Source organism: Hetaerina americana, unplaced genomic scaffold, assembly GCF_022747635.1.
Source record: "Hetaerina americana unplaced genomic scaffold, ioHetAmer1.1.p SCAF_8, whole genome shotgun sequence".
Classification (NCBI taxonomy): domain Eukaryota; kingdom Metazoa; phylum Arthropoda; class Insecta; order Odonata; family Calopterygidae; genus Hetaerina; species Hetaerina americana.
The window spans coordinates 20,747,930-20,770,631 of record NW_027287427.1 but is presented as its reverse complement, the minus strand read 5'-3'; the positions used below and the strand labels follow the sequence as shown (position 1 = coordinate 20,770,631).

General features: G+C 35.2%; 1 protein-coding gene across 1 annotated transcript in view; it reads right to left on the bottom strand.

Moving 5' to 3' along the window:
• The window catches only part of Dscam3 (Down syndrome cell adhesion molecule 3), an 819,144-nt gene that overhangs the window by 17,028 nt on the left and 779,414 nt on the right, over positions 1-22,702 (bottom strand). Inside the window, exons 16-31 of the mRNA XM_071596808.1 lie at positions 22,113-22,257; positions 21,852-22,000; positions 21,276-21,611; positions 19,921-19,991; positions 18,776-19,160; positions 15,770-15,979; positions 14,650-14,838; positions 14,131-14,273; positions 13,467-13,683; positions 12,630-12,860; positions 10,919-11,110; positions 9,071-9,331; positions 8,506-8,639; positions 7,928-8,138; positions 6,046-6,235; positions 2,822-3,186 (exon numbers count right to left, since the gene is read on the bottom strand). Coding sequence (XP_071452909.1) covers positions 2,822-3,186; positions 6,046-6,235; positions 7,928-8,138; positions 8,506-8,639; positions 9,071-9,331; positions 10,919-11,110; positions 12,630-12,860; positions 13,467-13,683; positions 14,131-14,273; positions 14,650-14,838; positions 15,770-15,979; positions 18,776-19,160; positions 19,921-19,991; positions 21,276-21,611; positions 21,852-22,000; positions 22,113-22,257 — 3,429 coding nt within the window. The remainder of the gene's footprint in view (positions 1-2,821; positions 3,187-6,045; positions 6,236-7,927; positions 8,139-8,505; positions 8,640-9,070; positions 9,332-10,918; positions 11,111-12,629; positions 12,861-13,466; positions 13,684-14,130; positions 14,274-14,649; positions 14,839-15,769; positions 15,980-18,775; positions 19,161-19,920; positions 19,992-21,275; positions 21,612-21,851; positions 22,001-22,112; positions 22,258-22,702) is intronic.

Sequence of the window (22,702 nt, the reverse complement as noted above, 5' to 3'; positions counted from 1 at the left end):
GTGCACAGATAAACTTCAGACTAGACTATCTTTAAACTAGGGAAGTTTAATATGAATACATTTTTTGGATTTTGCCTAGGCTCTGGTTTAACCTCATGCTCAATCTCAGAGAAGTTCCACTGTATCTTATTTTCTTGAAAGTTTATACCAATCAAAATTGAACCAAAGACTTTACAAAATTTAACAAAAAAACAATTTTTTATGGATTCAGTTTTAATGCAACTTTGAATAGCATTAAAATAAAAAATAACATACCAAAATGCAACATGAGGAAATATAAATTAATTTGTTGAGTAAGCACAAACAGAAATGTTTAACAGACAAATTATAGTTTATTCAGTCACTGAGAATTTATGAAGTTTATAAAAAGACACTTGGAAATGAATAAATTACATTTGCCATGCAGGAAAAAAAATGTTTTTGGATAATATTAGTGAATTACTTTAGACTGAAAACTTTTGGGGTCAAACCTCTGGAAAATCTGATGACAAATACAGGCATATTAGTATTCCAGAGGCATTGGCAAAATAAGAAATGCAGATATTTAACTAAAATGAAAGAAGAAATAAGATTGAGTGGGTTAAATACCCTTACTCCTAAAATTCAGAGGAAAGTTTGCATTAAGCTTTTAGATTAATTAAATATAAAATATATTAGGTAATACCCTGCTGCCTCTATAACTAATGCTGCAACCTATAATCTTATGTCTTGTAATCCATAAAAGAAAACTATAAGTGTCTATCAAAAATACATATATGCCATGTTAAAACTAGTGGTGTGAATGGTATGAATAAAAATGAATGTGCCCAAATAATAACTTTATGGTGCATGCATGGGTGAGATCAATTGCATGTAATTACTGCATTTCAGAAACTACCCTGGAACAATTAGGTGTGCATAGGTTAATGTTACATCTTAAACATTAACTATTAGAATTACGGAAAAGAGTGCACCAAATAATTCTTTCAGATATTGGAAAACCTTAATTTTGAAAATGTATTAAATCAGTTAACGCTGCTTTTATTTTGGTAAAACTTATATTGACAAGGATTCTATTGAGTAAAATTTTAAGATTGCTTAAGACTTCAATGTGGAAATTTAAATGTATGGCCCCAGGACCAAGTGTGTGAGGATACAGGATGATGATAGATTGAAGTATTTCATGATAAGATGTTGGTCTAGAATGTGGAAAGTAAACTGAACAGAGAGTTAGACAAATAAGAAGTAGGTATTGGATGCATGAAGGGATTAGGAGATGTTATTGGGAATATGCACAGATAAACAAGAGTTTGCATCTCATTTTATGCTTGGGAAGTGTTCTGAAGTTTGAGATATTGCAAATGGCATTACTTCAGCTTCAGCAACCTGAATAAAAAACTATTATTTCTTTAAAAATTAGATAACTTTTCTTTAACTACAAATACCATACCAGCATTTTTTATTGGTATGGCTATTTGTACTTTCTAAATAAAACATCACAGCATGACAGGTGCTGCATAATGACTCTTGGCATCTGAGTGCTTTTGCATATTGAAGTGCTGAACATCATTGATAGTTTTGTATAGTGCACATTTCTACAGAAGCTGAAAAAATGAATGTAACATACGGAGTGAACTCATTAAACACTCAAATGATATTGAAGCTAAGATGCTTTTCAAAATTATGTCTTACTTACTTACAGTTGGACAAAAATTACCAAATTACCAAACACTGCTTAAATGAACAAAAATATCCAAAATTTTTGTAAGGGTACTTCCCTTCTTCCTTACAGTCCCAAGCTTTTACACATTTAAAGATGGTTAAACACATATGAAGTTCATATTAAAAACGGATAAATAAGTTAGGTATAGAATTCGATAATGAATTATAGATGAAAATTAATAACTTGGAACCTGGCAAGGCTAATCTTTCCAAGAGTCACGAAATGCGCCTGTGACATTGAATATGCCAGTAAATTTTACTCCCTCGAAAGTCATAGCATAATGCATTTTATTAGAAATGATTACATTACATTGGCATAATGCTAATATGTAATAAACTCTGTCACATAATCTAAGAGAATGTATTTTTTTGCTTGTCCAATTATAATTAGCTATTAATAATAGAGGGGATCAAAAGGCCAAAAGATTCTTGAATTGGTCACAGATTCTTAAGTTTGGGGTCACTAGATTTAGTACTTATGTAATTAGGAATACAGTTTTCAGGGACCACCAAATACATATTACCAAAAACAATAATGTTTCATCTAAAAAATTCTAAGTTATTCAATAGAAGAAAACAATCCTTCATTTTGCACATGTTATTGGATTAACTATTTAAATAGAATTCCCAAATCCCCCATTTTTACCAATTGTATGTACAATTTTTATAAATATGTTTTTGAACATAAGCAGTGTATTGATTTGATTTTATTTTTCCAATTATAAAATTTTAAGGAAAGGCCTTCATACAGTTATCATATTGTTAGGGAGAGTTTTAGTTTTTACGGGCTGACTTTGTGCCTCCATTTCCTAATTCAAATGTAAATCATTCAGGTGTTTGCCATAATTGAGAAAAAAGCAAACAAGAATTAAATAAGCTATTTTCCAGAAATTAGGACCAAAACATAATGGAGGAATAATGTTCAGAACAATATGGAATGAAAAGCTCAAATGTAGCATCCCTGACCAACAAAATATAGATATCCAAAAAAAAGTAACAGACAAAAATTACCCTAACACTCAAATTAGATTTATTTTTTGCCATTGCCTACATAATAGTATAACTGAATAAAAAGTAATAAATGTTATTAAAACGGCAAGGATGAAATAGGCCCACTCACCAGATCTCAAATCTCCCTGATCGTCCTTGAGCTTATCACATCTAGGAACTATGTCATCTGGCTCTTCTCCCTTGCCCATCCCTCCCCCACCACGCAGCCCAACTCCCCCAGCAACTGGTGAGGATGTGTACAACTGCCTCTGAACCTGGCTGTGGTGGGATGAGAGCTCCCCGTCACGACTGCCTCGATGCCTGGCCACACCTGTCTCAGATGGTGGACCAGATAAGCCTATGCTCGATCCAGCACCAACAATTTTGCAACAGGATGACGAGTCACCGCTCCCACCCTCCTTGGCCATACTGCTACCCTGCTTGCTGCTACCATCAGTACTATCAGCTGAACCACTGCCAAAGTTAAGACATAGCCTGAGGGGAGAGAATTTACCACTACAACCTGTTTTACAAAATATAATAATTAGCACAAACAACATCTGTTTGCCCAATCCCTTTATTTGTATACTACAATTTATTGACATAGCTATGTAAAATAAAGGCAATATAGATTCATGCTGCATGTTATTATTCACAAGTATGCTAAGGGAGAGAGAAAAAGGCCAATAGCTAAAACCAGAAATGGCTGCATTAGATTCTTAGAATTCAATAATAATACTTCATTCATTTTGAAAAATTGTACCACCATCTTAAATATCGTAAATATAAATATTAATTAATATGTAAACATAAGTTCTTAAATGTAATTAAGATTATCACAAAAGAATTCATCCAATGAGTAAAGTGGGTGAGCAAGTAACCGGGTATATACCCTATTCTTGAAACTCTGGATACAGTCCAATTTCAACTGAGTAGGCAGTTATACAGTTGTAAGCTCACATTATGGAATGGGTTGTAAGTTGATGACCATCCACAATAAGTAGTATTTAGATTAATATTACCTCTTCACCCCAATGATGAGCAAGTCTTAATGTTGGATTCTCTACTGAATTAATTTGAATATATACAAGACATATTTGAAAAGTAAGGGCCATTCATTCATTAAAAAAAGATTTTATTGATGGTATTAGTTTCCTGCAAACCTACTTCACTTTTCTGCATAATCACCGTTCACTTCTTAGCACTTTTTGTAATGCTACACCAGCTTCTTTAATTCTTCAGCATAGAAGTTCACCCTCTGGGAATTGAACCAGTTGACAATGGCAATCTTAAGTTCCTCCTTGTCTTCAAACCATTGCCCACCAGGCCTCTACATCGAGTGCAAGAAGAGGAAATAGTTGGTAGGTGCTAGGTCCTGACTGTTGATAGTGGTCCAAAAACACTTTTCCACTCAACATTCTTTGCTCTTACTTTTGGTAGGTTAGCATTTTCAGTACCCACCTTGCACACAATTTGTGATATCCGAGTTTTTCTGTATCAATCATCTAAAAAGTGGTGCATACAAGAAGAGAAAATTTATAGTCAGAGCACTTATTGTCAATTGTTGATCAAATTACAGTTCTTGGTCCACTTGTTGAATGGTTTCATTAATCTGAATACTGGAACTGCCACTCAACTCTTCATCATGCACATTTGTGCGGCCATTTGTGAAGTCTCAACACCATTGTCTAATCTTTCCTTCACTCATTACCATAGGCCCATAACCTAGACACAACTCCTGGTGAATTTGTATAGCTGATGATCCCTTAACACAAAAAATCAAATCAAAGGATCCACTTTGCACCTGGCAAGGGAAACAATTTCTGTGGACAGTGTTATCTGCATTCACCGACAGTCAAATGACTACTTAATCAAAACAATAACTTGAGTGACTCTGGTAACAATCAATAGATGGAGCTGCATGCATACAACTTTCTTCTGACCTGTCAGTATTTAAATTTACGAAAATGACCCTTACTGATTAATTATGCCTTGCATAAATCAGCTACTGTTAAAAAATTTCCTTGTTTAACAATTGGATTATCCAAGGAAAAGCAACTGCGAACTCGTGAATCAATTCATGAATTCACAGATATGCTGTTGTAAAAAAATGAATGCACTATGAAGTGATATTTGAAAGACCCGATATTACTTATAATATTTTTTTATTTTTCATTCTATTATTGGTCCCATCCATCTGCATCATTCTGCCGCTGGTTATGGTTGTAACTCAAATATATGAATTCATCAGTATTTATTCAGCTGTGGGGCAACCTAGCCAATATTGGCTGGTGATCATATGTCACTGGTGGAAAAAATCCAATCTTGTTTCAGATTTTAAATTCCCATTCACTGCCAAGATTCGGTTGGTCATCAAGACAATGTTATAAATGTAAGCCAAAGTGGTCTGAAACATTTAAAATTCAAACAATTCAATGCTTCTATTGGGTATCAGCACATTATTTAAATTACTTTCAATTAACAGCTAAACAATCTAAAATGAATTTAAGTTAACTTGTTGCCCCTTTTGCTCATTTCCTTTCCTTTCAATACAGTCAATGTGTAATGTATGAGTGAATCCTTTACATCAAAATAGTGCATCTTCAGTCTTCCACTGTGGAAAAGCAGGTGCCCACAAGAAGTTCCTGTGTTCAGTTCATAGGTACTAGCATTACTAGTTGATTGGGGCAAAGCAGTATATTACTCTAAAAGGGTAAAAACTACAATGCCATTTTTAAAAATGAAAAAAACCTCCATCTTAGCATGAGTATGGGGATTCATTTGTGTCTAGCTGATTTTTAAAAATTCAGGTATGTGATGCTAAAATTTTGATTTACCCACGCCTATCAAATAGTTTTGTAATTATATTTTGTGGCTGGCTATAAGGCTAAAAATTTGAAAAGTTAATCATTCATAATCAATATCCCGGCCAAGACAAAACACACTGCCAAATTTACATATGCTGGTATGAATAATAGCTGCTAGTATAATCAAGACTAGATGCATTCTCCTAACTGTAACATCAGTAATATATTTATAATTTATGAAACTAGTGCTTCCTGGCCATCTCCAATTTAGTTGAACTTACATTATAATCTATATTCATTGTACTATACCACACTGTACTTGTTAAATTTTGCAACACTTTACAGAAACCTTCACAAAGAATACTGCAAAGAATTTTAGAACCAATAAAATAAAGACAAAAAGCAAAGTGGCATTTACTTAGTACCTACACAATGTAAGCTTTTAGAACACAACTAAAAATAAAAAAAAATAAGCATATAACTTCTCTTGAATAATTAGAATTTCCACAACATAATACCATGTCATAATACCACCATGAGCTCTTACCTTCTTTTCCTAGCAATCAAACAACCAACCAGGAATGTAGTTCCTAATCCAAGGATGGCAGCAATTGTAATTGGAGCCATTACATACACATCCTTGTAAAATGATGGATCACTGCTTTCTCCTATGCCATAAGATGTTGACTCTCCTTCACCTCCAGCCTCAGCCATGAAGATGGGTGGGGCTATTGTGGCTATGTACAAATAGAAACTATGCTATGAAATTTGGAGGGATTTCAACAAATGGCTCAAATTTACAGGTGTAGAATTGAGTGAATTTCAGGAGTTTCAATTGTTAATTTGACATAAAAATGAGAAAATCATCCATTAACTATGTGTATTATAAATTTAATATTCAATGTTTGGACACCATTTTCATGGTTATATAACAACTTTATATAATTACATATACATATGCCAACTTCTGATTACCAATTACATATGATTTTTTAATATCGGACTCCTATGCTACTCTTACATTGCCCACCCAGGACAGCTAAAAAAAATTTCAATTTTTACTTCTCTTAATATGAAATGTAATGTATGCCTAAAGTAAATGTAAATATCCTGCATTACCTGTCTCCAGCCTTTTAAAAGAGTAGGTACATATTTATTTGAAATCTTAATACACTTTTACTTCCTTTTATTTTTTGTCTAGATATTGTAAAGGCAAAAATATAGTTTGATATATTGCAACAGTGCAGTATTGCAATATATTCTCTGTTCCTGAGTTTACAGTTAATGTATATGGTCAATTAGTCAGGTTCAATCACAAATTTGTCCCCAGTTTCCCCAATAGCTCTCATCTGCACCAAATATCAGATCTCTAGTTGATCTGGAAGGGTTTGGAAAAATTGTGTTCAACTTTAAGTGGTACAATATTTTAGAAACCTAAACATTTATTGGCAGATGGACTGTTTTTCTGAAATAATGTCACTGAATTACCATTTCATTATAAAATATCCTTGTTTGTCATCATATAGAAGAGTTAATATTCAATAATGGTGGATGATAAGTTAACATGCACAATGTGCTCCAAGAACTCAATGGAAAATCAGGTTTCCATTAGATATGATTTGGGTTGTGACTCTATTTTTCATAATTCCTGCCTGGGATAATCAAAGCCTGTAATAAACAGTAAATTCTAGCGCAAACCCATAATTTTGTTGCAAGTCTTGCATTAGCATGCCATCTTGGCTAATTAAAACATTCAAAAAGGGACAGAGAGTAGTCCTAAACTCTGTGAATGAATTGCAGTCAAAGTCAGCAAACTGTATGAAGGTTATAAAGGAGCAGAATCCGATAATTCAAGCCTTAATATTGGAGCAGAGGGAGGTAAATGCACCAATAGACTCTATGTGCCTAAGAAATGACCATGATGTGGTTAGTGCACAAAAATATTCCAGCATGGACTGTGAGAACCGAGTAAGAAAATGAATGAATTGAAGAGGATCCGGGTGAATTATAGAATTCCTCAGAACCCTCCTGAGAAACTCAAAGTGAGTTAGAGTGCCATTCAATCAGTGGCAAAAAAAATAGTTTGCTGATGTAATGAAGAACTGTGATGCTGATAATCCATCAGCTGAAGTGATTAACCCTACTGAAAGTAATAAGTTCAAGATAATGCAAAGCAGGAAGAGAAGAAGAAGTCTTCCAAGTGTTGGAGCAGCAAGTGATGATTCATCAGTCATGGGGGGGATCCCACGGAAAATACATGTACATGCGTGGCATTTTCACATTGGTACTACCACCAAAGATATAAAAATATATGAACTACAATGAAGTATATAATACAGTAAACAGTCCAGAGGTGGAACAGTGATACTTCAGCTCACCATTTTAACAAAAATAAATGGAGAAAAAACAATCACAAATAGTGCTGTTACCTCCAGATCGCGTTGTCGTTGCAAAGCGGAAGAGCCCAACAGTTGACCCAGCATCATTGTGAGCTGTTACCTTCAACTCATACCAGGTTGCTGGAGAAAGTCCTCGCAATGCCAGCCTTTCAGTCTCTGGGGGCACGTTATTACTGAGAACTATCCAGCCTTCATCTTCATCAACTTTCATTCTCCTGTCAACACTGTTTTCTCTATCACCCTATAAATAAATATTCAATCATCAAATATGAAATCAAATAATCATTTGAAAACATTTTGCAAAGATTAATAGCATTCCAACCAACAGCACTCACAATTGGGAGAACATATGATCTAGCAGATGGAGATGTTTAGCGGTTATGACAACTTACATATAACACAATCATTTCCACCAAAGATAATTTCAAGATAAGGAAAAGGGTACCAAATAAAAAATACTCCACATCATTTAATGCACACATATTTTGGTAGTAACTACTAAAAAATAAGAACCAAATGCTTTATGGCATGCTAAGGCCTATCCATAGGTAATAGGTCCAGATACATCCAGCAATGTACAGACATGTTTTATAAAATAATATACTTGCCGGCTGAAGTAGAGGTCGATGCTGAACAGCAAAATATAAAAATGGACAACCACCATTGGGCCAAGTATACAGATGTAAACTCACTGACGAAGAGTTGACTGAGAGAAGATCATTTTGGCTTGGAACTTTAGATACTGCTCACATTATGATGTTCATAGAAGGCAAGAAATATAAAGGTTAAGGATGTCCAACATTGCAATTTTCCTATAAAATGCATATATGCAAGAGTGATTTTAATAAGAGAAAAAATCTACATCTATTCTTAATATTATAATATGGATGCTATCTAAACTAAGTTTCTGTGCGCATGTGAACCAGCCTCAAAAAGCTGAAGGATTTCTTTAAAAATCATTACCGAAGAACAAATTTATTCCCTGAAAATTAAAATATTGGCTCTTTGTGCATAGAAAAGGAAAGGGGAAGTTTGGAAAATATGTTGTCATTTTGAGTCATCTTTCACAGCTCTTATTTTTAACAGGACTGATAGGATTGTCATATTTTACTTATAATGAGAACATACTAGCATTAGTAATTAATATGTGTAAAGTATAATATAATGACATACCTCCTCCTTGTGTGGCTGCATTTAAAATGTCTGATGGTGGTCCACTTCCAACCCTGTTACGAGCCGTGACATACACTTGGTATGGTGAACCACAGCGCAGACCCTGGAGGTTGTATTGAACCAAACCAGGTTGTTGTTGCTGCAAATGGTGATGTATGTGATGATGACTTGATGAGGATATCATGTTGGTATTCAAGGTTCCTGCCTCTAAAGCTACCTCAGTCCAGCTGCCATGCTCTCTTTTGTAGCTTAATACATACCCTGAAAAGTAATAATTACCAATTCAAGTAAACACTTCTAATAAAAAGAAAACATAATAAATTTATGGTAAAAGTGCACAGAAATGCTTGTTTAAAAATATCGTATCTTTGTTTTCATGCTTTCGTAGTGAATTCCTTTTATTTATAAGTGTAAGGAGAATTGGAGCATAACAGTGCTAACATAACAATTAAAAAAAACTTTTTATTAAGTACTTTATTCACTATATTCAAAAATATTTTTGTGTTCAGCAGGCTATCTTCAGATAACCTTTTAATCCACTCTTTTCAACTTACAGTTAACATTATTCTATTTTCATACATGATCTCATCAAAGATCCACTGTTACATATTTTTAATGAATCTTTTAGACTACAAGTTTTTCTATCCTCTCTTAAGAGTTCTAATGTTGAGCCTATTTAGAATCTCTCAAGCTTTTGCTTCTACCTTACCTATATATTATCCGTACAGTTGTATGAATATGGGAAAGCAGTAGCTCACTCCATAAAAATTGCACTATCCATAATTATTCAACAAAAAGAAAAAATGACTAGCATTTCCTTTAAATCAATCTGTAAATCACTGTCAATCAATCAAAACGTATAATATTTTATTATTTCCAAAGTCTATAAGAGATGCTAGCAGTATCCCATCCCTGAAATGCACCAAATCAATTGTTATTGGGGAAATTGTATTACCCTATTGGTTAGTATATTATTGATACTATATTTTAGTTATCATTGTATATTTTAAGTCTTGCATAAGTAAATACCTATATTTGTATTTTTTACTCATCTAATTCTTCATGAAAATGTTTACATAGGAATAACAAATGTTATTATTATTGGTGTTATCAAAGAGACGGGAAGTTTTCTAATGCTCTTTGTGGCGGTTCATTTGTTTGTGCGATTCAGGGGTGTGCCGCGAGGTATCACCCTAGGCACAACCCACGAGGAGGCATCTTGACCCACGTGGAACAAGTCACGTCTCAACCCCAGCTGAGCATTCATCCCTCTTGTGCACGATGTGCCCATGAAAAATATCTTGCCGGGTTGATCTTGGTCTGTTATGAACAGCACACAGAATAAATCTGCTGTTTATTCAAATGCTTTCAATGTGATTTATTAGTATCTCCTAGCACCGGTCACGCTAATATAATTTACAGCAACCCCACACTCTTCCTTGATTCAGTTCTAGAAATTACATGCACAATAAATGCCAATTAGGTACAAAGTTTTTCCACATTTTGGAACATGTCATCTATGAATGTATATCCAAAACTTAACATCTAAATTTGACTGTTTTGCTCAAACTTAAAAGAAATTTCCTGATCTCTCTAAATTCTTTTCTGATAAAATAAATCTATAGAATCCTGATTGGCCATGCTTCCTGAATAAAATTGTTCCCTGGAAACTTTAACAACTAACAATTTTAAGGATGAAGTAATAATAAATGAATTTGTTCAGAATGCAGACAAATTTATCATCTGCTTAGAGAACTTCACAAGATCTATCTTCAAGTCATAAAATCCATCATGTGAGGAAGTAAGAAGATGATTGGGTGGCATTTCCAATTGAATTCATGCACTTACCTTTGATGGGAGAACCACCATCATCTGGGGCTTTCCAGCGCAAGTGAAGGGCTGAATCAGTTGAAAACTGAAGTGAGAGGTCTGATGGACGCTCTGGTGGTGTCAGGGCTACCACAGAATATGTGACCTCATCTTGTCCAAATAGATTTGTGGCTTGACAGCTGTAGTTTCCCTCCCATCTTTTCTCAAGCTCTATACGATGATAGAGTAAAATAAAATGATGGAATTACTAATTACTAAATTTTGAGATGAGTTCAGGCATGAAAGATGGATTTGGACACACAATAACAGGTACATAATTTGTTTTTGCATCTCAAGTTCATATAATTCCATTTAATAATTTTTAATACAAAAATTAATTTACAATGTACCCTATTTCCTTTCAAAGGTTTAGATTTTTCACTTTTAATTCGATATGATACCATTTGTTTCAGTCAATAACTTCTTTGAATCAAATATAAGCACAACAAAAAACCAACATTTTTATTCATTTCTGAGAGTTATTTTCTTCAAAAATTCCCTTGTCATTATTTTTGCAGGAAATACAATTAAAGTCTGGTCCCTATAATGACTATATGATTATGAGCAGTGTTCAGCCTATGAAAAACTTCATGAGTTCCCTGAGGCTAGCATTCATAAAGGAAAAATCATGCAAGTAATATTTAAAATACTGCTGATTTCGTGATGCAATAACTTACAGGCTGCATTGAAAAACTTTGAATTGACCTAATCCATGCATAATGCAGACTTAAAGACAAAAACTCAAAGTGATTCAGAATGAAAGTCTCTTCAGTGGGTGCAAGAGATACACATGATGCCAGATGCAGGGTAAGAGTTTCTAAAACTGCGCGCAACTACCAAAGTGACTTGGACTGATTTCCTCTTCCTTAAACTTCATAAAAATCACACATGATATTCTACCTAAGTGAATATTGGTTTTGTATGATCCCTGATGACAATATATATTTACTTTTAACAATAATTATAGTGAAAACTTCCTCTTTCATTGCCCTACATTATTTGTTTCTTCATCTTGTCATAACTTCTTCCTGGTTTCATCCTGTCCTCTTGCTTCCCTGCCTTCTAAACAACTCTTTACCTTTCAATATTTCCTTCAATCACTTTTTCTGCATTTCTTCAATTTCTCCGGTTGCTTCATCTCTTTGCGAACCACATTCAAAGCCTCAATGCTTTGTTTTCCTCTCTGTCCAATTTAATTTCTCCATTTCCAACAACACCTAAATCTCAAAAGTTTCCAATTTACACTTATCCTCTAGCCTCAAAGATCAAGTCTCACACCCATAGTCCTATGCTCCTTATTTAAGTTTTTACTAGTCTTTACTTCACATCTTTACTTAGTGTAGCTGCCATAAATTTGCAAACTTTTCTTGCTAATACAATTTTTCTCCAAATCTCCCCTAAAATTCCCCTTCTCATCTGAAATATTGCCAAAAATAAATCCCCTGGTCCACCTGCTCTACTGTATGCCCTCTTACTTAATTCCACCCAACCTTATGTTTAGCTTGACATAATATCAGTAACAAATTTGAAAGTTGAAAGTCCTCCCACCACATGTACTGGGTGATGCATCTGGGAAAATAAGCAATAATGAATGCATTATTTACTTTTACCATTGATCTTATCATCCACATTGTTCCCGGGCAAAATACTCTCTTTCAATTGTGTAGCCCTACCTATTCCAAAAACTTACTTGGAGCAAAAAGTTCTCCTCCACTGCCACCGCCAACTCCACTGCGTCGGGGAACGGCACGAAAACCCTGGCCCTCTGCCACTTCATTCCCAGAGGCCACTGGGACCTCACTGCCCCCCATCAACCACCGTGTGGTAGGTGAGGGATTTCCGACAGCAAGGCATGGTAACCAAACTGATGAGCCAACAGGCCGACGGACAATTCGAGAGAAGGAAGCAATACAAGCTGGGGCTGAGGAAATAAATTCAAAAGGGTATGAGCTAGTTGGATTAAGAAAAAAATAAAAAAAATTTACCATGCATCAAACCAACAAATAACTAATGAATAGTTGTGCATTCAATAACTTCTCAAAGAATAAAAAAAATAAATTTCAAATGGAAAATTTACTTTCCTTTCTCCAATACTCATTGTTTTAGCAGAAATGGTATGGATAAAAACAATATCTCCCATCAAATTTCCCCTGACAATTACAAGTTCAAAGAAACCACAGAAAATGCCACAACAGTAACTTTAGCAAGGTCACCCGAATGGTGTGAATACAAAGACAAGAATTTCACAACGAATAATCATTCTCTAAGACTGATTATTGACCTTGAATCTCTTAGTATGCAGAGGCTAAAATGTCGTGGACACAATGCGCACAACTATGATTACTTGGTATGCATAATTAATGGTCAAAATTCTTGTTTCTTTAGAGCTCTTAGATGTTCCCAGTGTAAGAGAATGCTTTGGTAGCTTAATTGGCAAGTGCATTTGCCCAGAAAATGAGAGATTCAGGATAAGGCAATCATTTTTGTCATCTTAAATTCTTGCATTTGTTTTCTCTCCAAAACTCACCTCTAGAGGTAGGTGTTTGTGGCACAAGTGGTGTTGGCAGTCCTTCTCCCACAACTGTGGATGCTGTCGTCCAAAACTCATATGATGTGTGCTCAGTGAGACCACGGACTTCATACGTTAGCTCTCGCCCCCATCCCCAAGAGCCCCCACCACCAGTCTTCGAAGATGAAGAGGATGCAGGCAGTGAGGCACCTGCACGCACTTGATAGCTACTATGCTGAAAATGGCAATAATAATTTAAAATTTCCAGACATACAGTTCGTTACACTTGCAAACATATTTTGAATTATATAAAATTAGCCTTCTTATTTGAAACCATGAATTATTGTTGCAAATCAATCACATTAAAAAAATTGTGGTTAGTTTTCATTCTAGTCTACACATAAAGCAGACATTGGATAGTTTTTAGCCATATAAGTAGCAAAATAACTTTTGGCCAATACTATAAGATACAACATATAGTATGGCTGTCCACATATAAGTTGTCATGCTAAATTACTCAATTCTCTAGTCCTATATACCTTTCAAGGAATGAGTTTTATACAAAAATGACAATAACGGTAATATATGCATCCAAAAAATAAATATGCATACATACATTCAAATGAGAGCATGTAAGGAAGGGATCACTTAAAAAAATATTGTGAAACAAAAAGTAATGTACCTTACTCGGTCGTCTTCCTGCCTCTCTAGAATACACAGTGTATTGCAGGAGTCTACCATTTGGGAGAATCGGTGGCAACCATGACACAAGTACAGAGTCTGATGAAAGAGCAACAGCTTTTATGTGAGCTGGTGGTCCAGGAACTGTAAGAAATATAATCAAATATTTTAATTTCATTTTGTAGCCTCATTTTAAGAGTTACTTACATCAAGATTTCTAAATTGAGTCTTTGCTTTACTTTTTTTCTATTTTCATTCACTGAGCTCCAAAAAATCTGAGAATACAGGGAGAGAGAAAACGGAGAGGGAGGAAGAGAGAAAAATGTCAAAGAACTACATCACCCTCCTCACCTCAGTGACATTAGTACAAATATACTGATCCAATATCTTTTGTAAACAACAAATATTTGGTAGCAAAATCTCTATGCATAATATTTTTTCTGGTCCCTAGGAGTTATTTAATACAGTTTTGATTGTATTTTTTAATTTTATTAATATTTAAAATGAAAACATAACTCACCATCTTCTTCAGTTGAGCATATCAGGGGGCTACTTGGAATGCCATCTCCAACAGCAGTATAGGCAAGAAGACGTAAAGAGTAATTGGTAAATTTTTTCAGTCCATGAAGATGCGTTTCTGTCCCTGTTATCCTTTTGGTTTCTGTGCCACTTCCAAGGTTACTTAAAGATGATCCCACACCACTCCTTCCTTTTATGAAAAATTCAATGACTAAAATTATACAGAGAAATCATAAATTCTACAAGCATGTATAATCGAGCTTTTCCTGCTCTTAATTAATATTTGGAGCAAAAAAGTGTTCAAAGAGTTAAATTGTATGCAGAGAGCAACCAAGTATGATAGATATTATTGATTTTCACGCACAGTAATACATGATTTTAATGCATAGAAAATATTTTGTGGGCAAATTTTCAATCAAAACATTTAAAAACAATTTCTAAAGTAGTGAGATTGAGGCTGAATTTAAATATTGGAAAAAAAGGATATTTATGAATTTTAATAGTATTAAAACCCCATATTAGTCTTAAACATTTTTTATTGCAGATTTATATTTTTACATTTAAAAATAATCGTCAAATTGCTTGTCAAAATTAAAATTATACAATGCCGTCTCATAAAACATATTGCACAACACATTACCTTTTTAAAATAAAATTTGATAGTATTGAATGTATTTTTTCATGGGCAATTTCCCAATCGCACTAAAATGTATAATACAAAATAACAAATTGTATAATTGCTGTAACAACGTAAAATAAAAGAAACAGAAAACAATTAAAATGCCCATAAAACTCAGTAAGTGAAATCAGAACCATGCCTGTCATCTTTTATGTGATTGCTATTACAGGGCTAGCTGTTGTTGGCCAATTCCACTGATGCCAGGAGAGAAATTTCAACCAACCTATTACCTATGAGGGTACAAGCAAGTCAATTCCAATCTATGCTAGAACTATATGTAATATGAAAAATAATCCCTGATTCCCAAAAAAATTACTGGGCCCCTAAAGAAGTAGAGCTGACAATAGGTTTTTTGGGAATGCAACCATTGTGAGTAACTAAAGATACTTCATGCCCATAATGAATACAAGTATAGTTTCACAGTTTTTATGTACGACCATACCTTCTTTAGTGGAAGGAGCAAAAGCTTCCCTGTCATCTTCATCATTCTCATTTCCTTCTGAAGAGTCTGCAGGACCAATTGGTGTATATATAACCTTGTATCCCCTCAGCAGACCTCCATGGGTATGAGGTGGTGGAGGTGCCCAGCGAACCATTAGACTTTGAGATGAGAGGGCTACACAAGACACAGTTTCAGGCGAAGCCTCTGGGACTGAGAACATTTTTCAATTAATATATTAGATATATATCCTAAAATTATTCGCTATATGTTTTCAGTTTTTTAATGCCATTTTCAATTAATTCAAAGATATCCACATAAAACCTGAGGAGTTGATGAGGATATTTCATCCATTCTTATGGAAGAAGTAAATATTTAACTACAATTAGAAATTACACAGAACACCCTTGTTTAGAAAACTTTTTAATATTTAGTAATATCTATTTATTTTAATGATGCAATAATATTAGTCTTTTATTATCTTATCCATTTATGTTGAAAATCAAGTTAGCCCCAGGGTCAATTACACTAATCCATTTCATGGAACCAGTCATATTGTGAAAATGCCATGAAGTGCATCAAATGATACACTGTTTCTGATCATTTATTTTGGACAGCCAGACAGTAAACTTTTTGATTGATGTGATGATGTGAAAACTTGACTCCTAATGACTTATTATGCATAATTTTATTATGCACACAGAGTTGGGTTTAGAAAGGGGAGAGAAGTATGTGACACACTTGCGGTAAGGAGATCATAAGTATAATGGAATACAAAATATGTATAGTCAGAATGCCCTTGTGTGCTTAATGGATTCTGAGAAGGTATTCAACCATGTAGAATGGATAAAGTTGATTGAATTATCATAGAATATGAGAGTAGAATGAGGAGTTGATCATTTATTTGAAAAAAAATTATGAATCAAATGGTACAGGGTAGGGCTGCAGAGATAGAATCAGAATGGGCAGTGATAGGTGAGATAGAGTTCTCAGTTGTCTTTAGGGATGTACAAAACCTCATTATTATTCATTTTGAAGCAAATTAGTGAGCATTTCAACTACAGGAATAATTCAAATAAATATGTATTGACTGAAATTTTAAAAACTGGTTGCATGGATCCAAATATCATTGACTACCCAATTCCCACGATAGAAAAAAATAGTACTTTTGTAAGTGACCAGCTTGGGTGGTATTTGAAGGAAAATGGGTATTGCATGTTAGGGACCATTCAAAACCTAATTCCAATGAGTAGATAACCTTAAAAGAATGAAAAACCTCAGTGAAAAACCTTTTGAAAGATATTAGCAGATGGGTAAGGTGAGGCAATTTTTATAAAATTCCATATACATGAACTAAAAAAAAACAATTTGATTCCAAACCCTGGGATAATAGTGAATATATGAAGTTAAAAGCCAGTTTAATTAAAATATAGCAACATTCCTTTGGGAAAGAAAGAGATTGTTAAACCTTCTGGATTAAATCTAAGCAGCTGTCTCTGTATAAAAATAATCTTCTGCTTTTGGTAGTAGTAGTAGTTTTTATGGGAAGCGACCGACAGCTGAGGTAATTTGTGCCATTAGGGATGGACAGGGAAGGATGAAGGGTAGAGAGAAACCCCCCATTGGCATTAGCCTACTCTGAGCAAATGGCACCAAGGGCTCTGCAGCTTAACATCCCATCTGATGGATGGTGTATTCACTCAAACTGCCCTCCAAAAAGCACCTCAAGTTCGAATCGAGATACCACAGAAAAATAACTGCCACCACCCAAGATTCGAATCCTCTCTCTGGGTGAGAAGCCAGTATGTTAGCCACCGCACCATATCGATCCCCTTATGCTTTTGGTTTTCTTATCCTGATGTGCATGGGGCATAACAGACATTTCATGCCTCATTATCTTTTTTGTACTTGGTCTATCAATGGATAATATAGAAAAGCAATAAAAAGATGAAACACATATTCATCTGGAAAAGATTAATACAGATAAATTTCAGAGAGTAAAACTCATTCGCCTTGACCAAGATTCAAACCCAGATCCCTCGATGTTGGGCTGGCAGCACTTAGCCGGACATCGAGGGATCCTGGTTCGAATCCCGGTCAAGGGGAATGATTTTTACACTCTGATATTGTTGCATTGTGATGCATATTAGCGGATGACTCCGTTAAAAGTTACTGTTGCGGCATTCCCCGCAGTTTCTTTGGTATTTTTGTAAGAATAAACTGCTAATAATGAAAACGGAGAGTACATATGGAATTGAAATGAAATTAAATAATTCACTTTGAAATTCCACACATTTTATTTAAAAAACACAACCTGGATTTTGATGTTAAATGTCATCATCAGGTGGTCCTCATAGAAGCAAACTTGGTATATACAGGTATACCTTCTGATCCAGGGAGGGGGGGGTTGGTCAGAGAGGGAGGGCGGAGGGGTAAAGAAGTTACAATGTAGCTGGGAAGAAAAGAGAATTACTATATCTTTTGGCATTGATCGTTAACTTGGAAGAATGTTAGGTCTAGAAGTGGGGAGTGGGAGGGATACAAAATTTTGCTGGCAAGTTCATCTTTGCAATGGACGCATTTCAAAATTTACAACTGCTCCAAAGCATCAAGCCTTTGACATTTACTTTCAGAATAAATATTTTTAGTCACGAAGTCACTTTAGTGGTCACTTTCAATGAGGTACTTTGCAAAGAGGGATGTTATGTTCTTATTTTTTACATACATTTGGTGTTCTTTAATTCTTTCTTTAAATTTTCATCCTGTTTGCCCTATATACTTTGTGTTACATTCTGAGTACTTTAACTCATACACTCCACTCCTCTCATTGTTGGGGACTTTGTCTTCTAAATAAAGTGTGTGGAATTACAAAGTAAATTATTTCATTTCAATATGTTATGCAAATTCCATAAAGTTATGCCTGATACAACAAATTTTACATGTACATGCATGGAATGTATGTGTAAATACTATTCATGGTAACTGGAATAATGGTTATTGGACCCTTACCTCCTTCTCTAGTATGAGCAGTAACTGGAGCAGAGTGTGGCCCAGCTCCAACACGGTTGAATGCCCTCACAGTCACTGCATACCGCGAAAATCGCCTGAGTCCTCCGATTCGTAATCTGAGGGAATTGGGATCACCTTCTCCACTGGCACCAGCCTCCCAACGGATCGTTCGAGACTTTGTGTTTCCATCATCGTCATCTGAAAATACTTTCCCATCTCCGACCTGACTCCCATCCCTACTTCCGGCATCTGTTCCAGATTTACTGCCATCATCATTACTATCCTTCAATCCTGCTCTTGGGGCCTTTATTTGGTCATCATTTTGAAGTCGCCATGAAACAGTGTATCCCAGTATATTTCCATTCCACAGTTCCCGTGGAGGAGGCTGAAATTATACAATTATAGAAAAATAATTAATTATCTTAGCTGTCCAGCAACACTGAGTGAAGGATAATCTGTATTCTATGATAATATGTAATGGGAAATTCAAACATTAAAATTCTACAATAGATAGGGACATATGTAATGCACATTGTGAAATTTAAGAGTTTGAAGCAAAACTCTATTCGCCATTATTTAACAGTAGATCTTTTTAAATAGACATTTTCTATAAAGAGTACCTAATTTATTTATGAAATGTAAAAACTAAATGGCTATATTGTTCACTTTATGAATTAACTGTAATTAACTGACCTAATTTCAGTATGAACAACTTTTAATCTATACTTAAGTTAATAATAGGCTAGTGATTTAATAATATTAGTCAATGAGCATGTAAATAGTATATATGAGAAAACAGAAGGAATGTTATAATTGAAATATACTTCTGGGATTCACTAACCTAAATAGAACTAAACTGCATTTTTTTGTGTATGAAAAATATTGCCAGTAGCAGACTGAAAAGCTAATTTTATTTATAATTCTTTATTTAGGTTGTGATGAGATCACCATAGACCATTGATGGTGTCAACTTTAAATTTTTAAAAACTATACTAGTCTACTATTTTTCTTGATAATTTTTATAATAGCCAACCACGTATTAAAATTCTTTAGAGTGGATTGAGCAAGACTATTTAAAAAGAACAAAAACTAGTTGGTGGGATAAAAATAAATAAAAAAGCCAATTATTTGTTTATAATATTTACCTTCCAAGAAACCTGAAGTTCCTCAGGGCCTAGAGCTTCCAGTTGTACCTCCTGTGGAGGGCCCATAGGAGCTAATTAAACAAAGGGGATTAAAGGAATTATTATTGAGAACATTACTACCTGCATTAGATAGATGGGGTGCCATTCATTGCAAGGACTCAGAGCATGTACCCCAATGAAGTATTTGTAAAATTAGATATAATATGAACGTGACTTAATAAGAGTCCATTTGACTGATCTGGAAATATTCAAAATTGCAAAGGTTTAAAAATTTGTGAAATTGTATAATTTTACATAAAAAATGTAGAGATGAATTATGAGTTTAAGTAGTTCATGAAACTCAAGAGAAAAGAAGTGCCGCACATGTTATTTTTTTAGTTGGTTTTTGATTATTTCTATTTACATCTGGTACTGTAGATGCAGAGGTAGTTCTCGGGCTGGACTGCGTGAGAGACATTTTTGGCTCAACGTTTCTCTCCCGTTGCAGGGAGCGTCTTCAGGAGCGAAGTAAATTTATGCTGGCTGATCCGCCGGTATTTATACCCGGTTCTCGGTCCTTTCACTTTTTGACCGTTAACAGGCATTGATGTTTATGTGTTGGGGAGGGGGGGTATGGGTGGGGGTGGTAGGTTGCCTTTCTCTTTTTGACCATTGGTGACAGTTTCCCCCCCACGCAAAAAGCGTTTCCCGGTATCCGGCAGGTGGAAGCCGTCGTCTCGGTTGAAATTCCGTGGCCGTTTCGCTATTTCAATAGACTCACGAATTAGCCTAGGGAAGTAGAGATGTTGTTTCTTCGCTAGGACTTTCGTGTTGTCGAAGTCTATTTTATGTCCTGGCTCCGACATGATGTCATAAACATGAGGACATGCCGACATGAGGACATAAAATAGACTTCGACAACACGAAAGTCCTAGCAAAGAAACAACATCTCTACTTCCCTAGGCTAATTCGTGAGTCTATTGAAATAGCAAAACGGCCACGGAATTTAAACCGAGACGACGGCTTCCACCTGCCGGATACCTGGAAATGCTTTTTTCGTGGGGGGGAAACTGTCACCAACGGTCAAAAAGAGAAAGGCAACCTACCACCCCCACCCATACCCCCCCTCCCCAACACATAAACATCAACGCCTGTTAACGGTCAAAAAGTGAAAGTACCGAGAACTGGGTATAAATACCGGCGGATCAGCCAGCATAAATTTACTTCGCTCCTGAAGACGCTCCCTGCAACGGGAGAGAAACGTTGAGCCAAAAATGTCTCTCACGCAGTCCAGCCCGAGAACTACCTCTGCATCTCTCAACAGCTGCAAAAGCCTACGATCTATGGTACTGTAGATGTTCAAAACTAATACCTACCTTCTTCTTGGGTCTTGATAGAAAGTATCTCACTTGGAGGTGAGAGTCCTATGTTATTTAGAGCCAGAATTCTGAGTTGGAAAGCTGTTGCTGGCCGCAGAACTCCTGAAAGCACTCCTCCTTGAACATTAGCCGAGAAGTTTGTCGAGACCCACTCTCCCTGCTGATTTTGTGATGTGGCCAGTGCAGAGAATGGAGTGGATTGAGAGGTAGGTCGATGTTGGACCACAAAGGCAAGCAAAGGGCTGTGCCCTGAGAATGGTATTTTCCAAGCCAACCGAACAGATCTACTGCTCACTTCAAGGACTTCTACTTCTGACGGGGCATCTGGAGGTTCTATGAAAACAAACAAGAAAGTAATGTAACTTTGAACAATTCCATATAGTTCACCAAGAGAATGCCATGAATTACAGTCACTGAGTACAACTGCAATTGAATCATGGGTATATCAATTTTTAGTGTTCATTTGTACCATCTTAAAGAAGTGGTAAAGGTACAATGTCTTATTTCTTCAATAGATAATAAGGAATAGTGATTTATATTGAAAAAAAACATGGAAAGAAAATTCATATTAACCTTGTATTGCTAGGTTGAGGGTTTGTTCTGCATGGCCATATGCATTATCAGCTTGACAGACATAACTGCCACTATCCTGTCTCTCAGATCCGCCAATCAAGACTCTTGAAATTACACCTGTGTCTGACTTAGCATCTGACAAACTGAACCTGATATAAAAAAAGCAAATGATTTATTAAATGTAGAGAAAAATATTATTTTGGCTAACTTCATTGGTATAAAAAGTTGTAGACCAAGAAGACAACTTAATGAGCTTATTACCTGTAATTGTTCAAATTTAGTCTTCTGCCATTCATTAGCCATAAGATGTGGATTGGATGGTCACCTCTCACATCACAAACAAGGGTCACAGCATCACCTTTTCTGGCAGTGATATTTTTACTTGGCATTTCAAACTTGACTGGTTCTATTAAGAAGAACATGCAATGACTATGATATCCATGCTAAATATTGGCTGAATGTATACCAGAGATATAAATTGGCTAAACAAGTATCCACAAATTTAGTGAAATATTCTATACATAGCAAAACTTCTGAATAAAAAAGCCAAAGGAAACAAATCCAGATACATTTTGACAGATTTCATGTGAACTTACATTGTTGCCCAACACTTATGCTTGCCAGACAACTTACCCAGCTAATCAAGACAAAATTTTCCCGAAAGCTTAATATATTAAACATCACGGCCAATTCTGCTCTGGGAAATGGCAAGTTGGCCTTTTTAACAAGCTGATATTCCCTGAATCTCCCTTATTAATATCCATTTCATTTGAAACATTGATTCTATTAAAAGACATATGAATAAGACCAAGGTGTAATAAATATTTTAAAAATATATGAATACTACAAAC